Here is an 8,766-nt window from a genome sequence, read left to right as displayed (position 1 = left end):
TTTCTCTTCATAACAACAACACCTCATGGACTCACCAGCCAAAATCTTTCCCTTTTTTTTAAAAATTTATTTATTTATTTATTTAAGAGAAAGAGCTCTGAGAGCTATTTTATAATTTTTATTAATATAAAAAACAGGGTACAAAGAGTCAACATTACAAACTAGCCAAAATCTTTCCCTTTTTTTACTCGTCGGAACAAATATTGACAGCGTCACTGTAACTGTGAGCATTAAAACCATTCATACATAATTACTACTTACACTTCCCAAAATTATCTGATTTGCATATATCTAATTAAAAAAAAAAATTACAAGATCAACAAATTGTTAGGAAATTTAAAACCATAAATTTTTAATGATGATTTTAAAATCTTAAAATTTTAGAGACTTGACCGTAATTATTTGCTGTAGTAAATTAAGATATTTTTTTTTTTAGTGTTTAAACAATGTTATATTACATAGTCTCACCTTTTTATTAAGATATTAAATATTCTAATTTAATCCTTGATTTTTAAAAAAATAAAATAAAATGGGACAAGAGGGAAAATTAGACAGGGTAACAATAAGTGAGGGGAAAGTCACACATAAATGACAAATAAAAAGTGAAGAAAGAAAACCATGAACTATCATCCATATCATCTTAAAATATATATTTTCTATACTATATATAGTAATTTATACTAATATATAAGAAACCAAGGGACAACATGATAATTTAAAAAATTGTTGAATAACCCAATTAAATAATGTCAATAGACAAACAGTAAAAGATGTATATAACTTTTTATTTATAAAACCATTATTTTTTTTTAAGAATATTTATACTGATTTATAAAAAAAAAAAACCAAGTGAAGAAATAATAAATCTTAAAAAAATATACAAATCAATGTCAAAGGCTCAAAGCTCCTCAAAGGTATCAACTTGATAGGCAGGAAACGTTAATCTCAAGGGAACAACAGGGAAAACAATGTTGTTCTTGCCTGTCAAGTTAATAACTTTTGAGAAACTATCGATTGATGATATTTCTCCTCAAAAAATGTTTGTTTTTTGTTTTTTATATTACATTATATTATATATATATTAATTTATACTAATCTATGAGAAACCAAGAGTCAACAAAATAATTTAAAAAATTGTTATCATAAAACCCACTCAAATATTGTCAAGAGCCAAACAGTAAAAGTTTGTAAGTAATTATTTATTTCTTAAACCATAACTTTTTAAAGAGTAAAAAAACAGCAACTGACAAAACAATAAATTTTAAAAAAACTATACAAATCAATTTGTAAAATATCAAACAATTCTATATTTTTTAAAAGGGTAACTCAAATACAAAATTATTTCATTTGCTAGCTAATGGCAGAAGGAATAAAAACTTCATACCCCACCCCATATTCGCAATAATGGACTTTGGATTGAAGGAAATCATGAAATTGATAAAGTCTTTACTGAACACTTTCAAGCCGTGCTCGGTTCTCCAATACCTCATAGATTATTACTTAATTGGCAATACCTATTTGATTACAAGGATAGAGTTGATCTCTCTTCCCTCGAACACCTTTTCACCACTAAAGAAATTAAGCATGATGTGTTTGAGTTAAATGCGGATAAGGCTCTTGGACCAGATGGTTTCCCGATATTCTTTTTTCAAAAGCGCTGGAATTTCATTCAGGAAGACCTTATTAAGCTTTGTGGTGATTTTTATAATGGTTCTATTAACTATGAACGCCTTAATTGGGTTCACATCATGCTTATTGCCAAAACAAAAGCTCCTACTGAGGTTTCAGAATTTAGACCTATAAGCATCATCAATTCTACATGCAAAATCATTTCCAATATTCTCGCCTCTATGTTGAGTAAAGTGATTAATTTTCTAGTCAATGATTCTCAATCTAGATTTATTAAAGCCGGATGCATCGCAAATAACATTATTGCTGCCCAGGAAGTGATTTTTAATCTTTAAAAAAAGAAACGTCTTGGATTTTGTTTTAAAGTTGATTTTGCGAAAACCTTTGATTCACTAGATTGGAATTTTCTACTTGAGATGCTAGCAGCTAGAGGTTTTGGCAATCGCTGGATTAATTGGATACATACCATTCTCAATACTGCAAAAACGCAAATTCTCATTAATGGAACTATTCAAGAGTATATCCGCTGTAAAAGGGCTTAAGATAAGGTGACCCCCTTTCATCTCTTCTTTTTACTTTAGCAACAGACACCCTCATCACTATGTTCAATCACGCTATTAATTCCAAAGTACTGGTTGGAGTTCAAATTGACCATTCAAATAGCATCTGTCATTTACAATACATGGACGATCTAATCATTTTCTCAGTTGGAGGGCACGAAGATCTTCAAATAATTAAATTAATTCTTTATCTAGTTGAAGGTTGTTCTGGTCTCTCAATAAATTACTAGAAGAGCTGTCTGTTTTCCACAAATTATGGATTTCACCCTCACTCTTCTTCTGCAAAAATTCTAAACTGCAATAGGGATTGTCTTCATATTACATACTCTGGAGTTCCCCTTTCTAGAAAATGGCCTAGACGACAAGATTGGACAAAGCTTATTGATTCTGTCCGATCTAGACTCACTCCCTGGAAAGCTTTTATACCTTTCTTTGGGGGGTCGTCTAACCCTTATTAACTTTGTTCTTTCAACCCTACCAGTTTACTGGATGTCAGTATTCAAACTACTAGTCTTGGTCATTCATGAGATTGATAAGATTAGAAGAGATTTTTTGTGGAAAGGGCCCTATCTTGGATCTAAGGGTATCAGATTAGTCACTTGGAAAAGGATTTGCCGTCCCCGTAACATGGGTGGATAGGGAATTCTTGATCTACAGGAGTTCAACAAAGCCTTACTTGGAAAATGGTGGTGGAAGATCACTACTGCACCGAACTCTTGTTGGTCCAAGATTATCAACGCAAACTACTCTTTTAATGGGTCACCTGGATTCCTATTTCAGCACCCACCAAGAAATAAATCCTTGTTCTGGGCTGGGATTAACACCATACTTCCTCATTTTCGATCATGTATCAATTATTAAGAGGACTCTTATTCATGGCCTCTTGAAAAAATGGTATTTTCTCTGTCAAATCCTTCTACAATTTCTTAATTGATGGAGGGCTTCGCAGTCATCTATATCCTCATTTCTGGAAATCCAAATCTTCAAGCAAAATCACTTTATTCTACTGGATGGTCAGGGAAAACAAAATTCTAACTCTTGATAATCTGTTCAAAAAAGGCTGCAATCCTAATGCCACTGACACATGCATTATTTGTCATAATAGCTCAAAAACAGTGGAACATCTTTTTCTTGGTTGCATATATTCGAAGCGTATTTGGTCCTTCTTCAGACAAATCCTTGATATTGAGTCTTCCCCATCCTCAGTATTCAATATTTGGACCAATTGGATCCTCTCATTAACTTCTTCTCTTCGGAACATGTGGGACATCTGTTCTAGAGCCATCATCTGGAATATTTGTCTTGAACGAAACAATCGCATTTTTAATCTTACTTGTCTACCTATTCTTTCAATTTTATACAAGTCTGCTAATATGCTGTTTTTTTGGCTTTCAACAGATCCCGAGAATCTTCAACAGGAAACCTTAGAGGCCACCCAAAGGATCAAGCGATCCCTCAACTTCCTGAGCACTAGACCTACTGATCTTATCGGCGATTAGATGCACACTGCTGACCAGGAGTAGTCCTCCTCTTCTTGTTACTGGGCAGGCCTGTGTCTCTAAACGGTAGCCTTCACCGCCCCAGCTTGTTTCATTTTCTCTTTCTTCTTGTCTTGCTTCTGCTCACTATTCTCATCATCTTTGGTGAAGATTCCAGTATGTTATTCACTCTTAGTCTTTTTCTTGTTTGTTGTTTCCTCTCTTATGTACTCTTCTGTTCTCTTCTTTTTTAATAAATTGGTGGTTTATCCACTTTATTCAAAGAAAAAAGTATTTAACAATTTTAAAATAAATTTTTACAAATATTTTTTTTATGAATGTATAATTTTTCAAGCTTATTTGTATCAATTTGTAAATAAAATAATATTTTTTGAAACATATTTCTTTTTTAATTATATATAGCAAATTGTAAAATAAAAAAATAATATTTCCAAAATGTCTTGGTTAGTTGCGTTTCATGACGTTTATAAGAAGGAAAAGATTATTTAGGTAAGTCCGTAGATTTAAAATCCAAAAACATTTTAAATCTAAACAGTTGGATCATCATTTTAAGGCTGTTTGTTTATATAAATACTGTATATATATATTTCTATTTATGATTGTTATACAACACTGCAGAACGTGATTTTTAATGTTTATAATGATAATAGCTGGAATAGCTGGATTACTATTTGATGACTACTGTGGCATTCCTGGATTTAAAATATAGGGATGTCCCTAGACTCTTGTATATGAATAATGAAATTAGTTAAAGACCAATCCCATGTGAAATAGAGTTTCTAGTTCAGATGGCAACAATCACACAAGGGATTGAGCTATATGTTGACCAAATCCAGAAAAGAGTCCATAGCTCTAGACCACTAAGTATTTTCTCTTTCTTTTAGAATGGGGTTTTCCCACTTAATTAGTTCTCAAAATAAATTACCCAAAGATAGATTGACAAATAAAAAAACCAGTTTCTAGCAACAGCAGATAGACGGACACAAATACAAAAATGGTCTATGGAAATGCATTAGTAACTCTGACCTCCATCCTTATCACCATCAAGATCAAGATCATCCTCCACACCACTCATGTTCAATTTCTGCAGTAAACAAATGGGAATAAGAATAAAAGAAACAAATCAAAAAGGACCAGGCTGTTGGCTTTGTTCAAACAGGTACCCTGCATGCATATATATATATATATATAAGTATTTACAGATCCTGAATTATCTTTTGAGGTTGTTTGTTGTTTGTTTACTTTATTATTGTTCATGCTTGTAAGTTCTCAGAATTAATGAGATGATTCAGTCTAATATTTTCCAGTCATAAAGGACACCAACAAGATATTAATGTCGTTAAACATGATACAAACTTCAGGATTAGGTGCAAAAACTGAAGCAATGTCTGCTGAATTCCCCACAAAACAAGCAAAATTACTTCAATTCAGAGCAAACTATCAGCCTTAGTAGGAAGCCTTCTGAAGAAGCTCATGGCCGGAGACGGCAATCTAGTCCTGAACTTTGGTGGCCTGAGTTCATACAATCCCCATATACCCACCAGAACCCTCGCCGGTACAGCAAAACACATGACTCCAGTCACCAGACAAAATACCAAGAAGATGAATGTCGCTCTTGGATCCCTCCAACTAATCAAAGCTTGAAATCTCTCTGCCTGTGTGGCCAAATCCCCGACCACCGTTTGCACCCGGCCGGCTACACTCCTCAGCCTATCATACCTCATTCTCACCACCTCCGCGCTACGGCTTGTCGGAAATGAATCAAACTCCTCATCAAGTTCATCAGCATACACCGTCTCTGCCTGCGAAAGCCTAGTGTCCATGTGCGGCGGGTGCCGTGGCCTAGACCGATACCTCCACAGCCCCACAAAAGCCATGGCAAGCAGCCCTGTTGGCACAATCAGCTCAGGAAGCAATACAAACACAATGTAGATCAAAACAACAATGACTGATCGCACCGGCCGCTGCCAGCTCCGAACAGACTCTAGCCACCGTCCAAAAGCAATCAACCCAGATAACACTGATACAAGGCGAAAAAAGTGAGCTTTGCTCCGCCGCATACTCCACATATGTGATCCATGATCGAGCATATACTCCACCACCTCCCTCCCCAATGGCGGCTCAGCTCGTCCAAGTCGAACGGCGACGACATTCGTCGCCTGATACCTGAGATTCTCAACCTGCCTCACTAACAATGGTTCCACATAATGCATCTTCGGCAACAAAGGGCAAACATAAGCATTCAACATGTTAGCCACATTGGCACAAGAGAAACGCACAGCCAAATGCAACTCCCCCATCTTCTTCACCCCAGAAGGATGCAACATCAACAATGGATAAGCATGAGTATAAACTCTATCAGCCTCCAATGTCGAAAGCCGAATTCGAACCTTACCAATCCTAGTATCTCGAACACCACCAGCAGGCAAGTTAACAGCATTCTTGTCCAAGTGACAATTATCAAACACACCAATGGTGATCACAGTACAAGGGTCGAACACCTCCCAGGTATACTGTTCGTTCCATCTAGGTGACACTGAATCAACAACAGTCCTTGTTCGAATCCATTTCTGACCATACTTAGCAACACAGTAAGCATCGGTTGTCGCCGTTCCACCTTTGGTGGCTTCCCTGAGTTTCATTGGCATCAGGCCGGAGGCGCCGAGGATCCCAAGCTCAAGAACACCAACGTGCTGCTTCCATAGCTGCTTGGCAGTTGGCCGGAGATCACTGCTATACATTGTGGTCTCATCGAGCACATGATAGCCACCATCTAAGCAAACGCGAAGGTGAACCCGGCTACCGAACCGACCCGGACCTGAACCAACATGCGGCCGGTCCAGACCGAACCAACGAGACACAACCAGCTTATTATCCCATCGACGTTCAATCGCCGAAACAGGAATGAGAACCCGGCCCAACACCTCGTCCCGGTTCGGACCGACTCGGTCTTCGACCGAGACCAATAGGTAGTCTTCAAACGGCTCAGCGACGACAAACAGCAAGTCCTCGTTCCAGACCGGGTTGGCGGGAGACCGGTTCGATGTGATCGGGGCGAACCGGGTTCGGAGAAGCTGGTTGCCAACCTGTGCTTTGGCGAAGACTTCAGGGTAACGGCCGATCGTGACCGCTCCTTTCTCCCCCGGGATGAGATCTTGGGCTTCGATGATCGACACGCGGAGATACCAGAGCTTGGGTGAGAGATAAACCTTTGATTTGATGGAGCTGAGCCCATCGGCGTGCACGCCGGCTGCGCGTGAGTGCCAGGCTTCAGAGAAGGCTTCATCGGCTTGGGTCCCGAACCAAACGGAGACCATGATTTCAGACTTGGTTTTCTCACCCTTCTTGTCCTCCATGCGGTACCACTGTGGGGCCAGTGTGCTATCGGGTGGGACCCGCCGTGGGATCTCGCTGAGATCGAATGTTAACCGTCCGATGAACTCGTCCTTTTCCCGCTCTTTTAAAAAGATTTCTATAACGGAGGACTGGATTGTGTCTTTGGAGAAGGCGAAGACCTGGTCCCAGTGCGACGCCGGTGTGGATCGGGTCACCCCCCGGTAGTTCCCTAGCTTCACCTCCGCGAGACATTCACCGCTGTTTATAGAGAGTTCTCGAGCACGGACCACGCGGACATAGAGGTATTGCATTTGCTCCACGAGATCGTAGGTCGAGCTCGTCTTATCGCGGGAGCCAGCGCCGGCACCGCCGCCGAGACGAGGCTTCGTCTCTTTCAGCGAGAAATCATGAACGCCAGCGCTTGTCCCGAAGCCTGCCCCGGAGTAGATCTCGGGTCCGGTGGGGAGCACGACTGGCTGCGGCGCGGCGATGGGGACAGGATCGGCATGTCTCGCTGCCGGCTCCGGCTGCTTCAGCACCGGCTGGATCGGCGCCGTCACCACTTGCTGTTTCGTCTGCGGCTTCTCAGGTACGTGCTCTTTCGCTTTCGTGATACGCTGATCTATGTTCCCCGCCGTTGAACCGGGATCCCCGCCGGTGATGCGGTAGATTTTTAGGCTGATCTCACCGCGGATGTGTGAGAAAAGGCTACGCTTCTCAAGCGTGAACAGCTGCGGAACAGCGTCTTCTCCCGGCGCTGGGACACCGGAGGCGGGGATCCGGATCTTGCCAAGAAAGTTCCGGCCACCGATGCCGGACTCCCGCTCGTTATAAACCCCGACGTCGATCGCTCGGTAAGGGAGGTCAGCAGGGTCGGAGACGGAGAAGACCAAGCGTTCATTCCAGACGGGGTTGAGGTCCTTGTGCTTTGCAAGGGTCCTCCTCTTCTGGTGCTCAAACTCCACCTCCACGAACGGCGACGACGAGCCCTGCCCATCCTTGGGCATGAGGTTGTGCGCCGCCACCACCTCCACCACCAGCTTCTCCTTCCCCATTAACGGTGAGAGTTAACTCTACGCTCACCGCCGGAGGACGAGAACGAGAGTGCTAAGGAATAGGGGGAAGCTATTTCGAATTATATAGAAAAATAGTTATTTAATATTAATTTCGAATTTATCAGGGGCATTTCGGGAAAGTAAAGGGGTGTGAGAAGTGAGCATCGGGGGTCGTGAAGAGGGGACAAAACGGGGGCGGGTGGTGCAGAGGAACAGTGCTCAAACCGGTATAAGGTGGGGCCCAGTAGAGTAGAGTAGAGGGTGGAGGTAGGATAGGACACGTGGCAAGCCAAGAATGAATTTGATTGGATGATGTAGTTCGCGCGTGCAGTAGTAGTGTGTAGTCACATAGCCCGATACCATGTACAATGTCATCCAAAACCTATCAACGGTATGGTACGCCGCAGGAACTTCTAGAGTTGGTGGTACTCTGGATTGGATTGGCTGTTCTAGAATATATATAAATAATAAATAAGGTGGAATCTAGGAGGGGGGGAATGGTGGGTATTAAGTAAGGCGAGATTTTTGGAGGGATGTCTCATGTCTTGTGGGATACGGCGCACGATTATGTGTATCTAAGTGACATGAGGAACAGGATAACGACCCTTTCATGCTAGTTTCTTATAAAAATTTTAAATATATGTTTTTTGAGAAGAGGGCATTAAAATTTTTTTTAATCTATGTTTT

The 8,766-nt window shown here is 40.6% G+C and overlaps 1 protein-coding gene across 1 annotated transcript; it reads right to left on the bottom strand.

Moving 5' to 3' along the window:
* Positions 1-5,024: 5,024 nt before the first annotated feature.
* Positions 5,025-8,218, bottom strand: LOC120252754 (FT-interacting protein 3-like). Its single transcript, XM_039260895.1, has one exon. The coding sequence runs from the start codon at positions 8,077-8,079 to the stop codon at positions 5,116-5,118; it is 2,964 nt and encodes a 987-aa protein (XP_039116829.1). The 5' UTR covers positions 8,080-8,218; the 3' UTR covers positions 5,025-5,115.
* Positions 8,219-8,766: the final 548 nt, after the last annotated feature.

Source organism: Dioscorea cayenensis, chromosome 22 (genome assembly GCF_009730915.1).
Source record: "Dioscorea cayenensis subsp. rotundata cultivar TDr96_F1 chromosome 22, TDr96_F1_v2_PseudoChromosome.rev07_lg8_w22 25.fasta, whole genome shotgun sequence".
NCBI classification, from domain to species: domain Eukaryota; kingdom Viridiplantae; phylum Streptophyta; class Magnoliopsida; order Dioscoreales; family Dioscoreaceae; genus Dioscorea; species Dioscorea cayenensis.
This window is presented reverse-complemented; position numbering and strand designations above follow the sequence as displayed.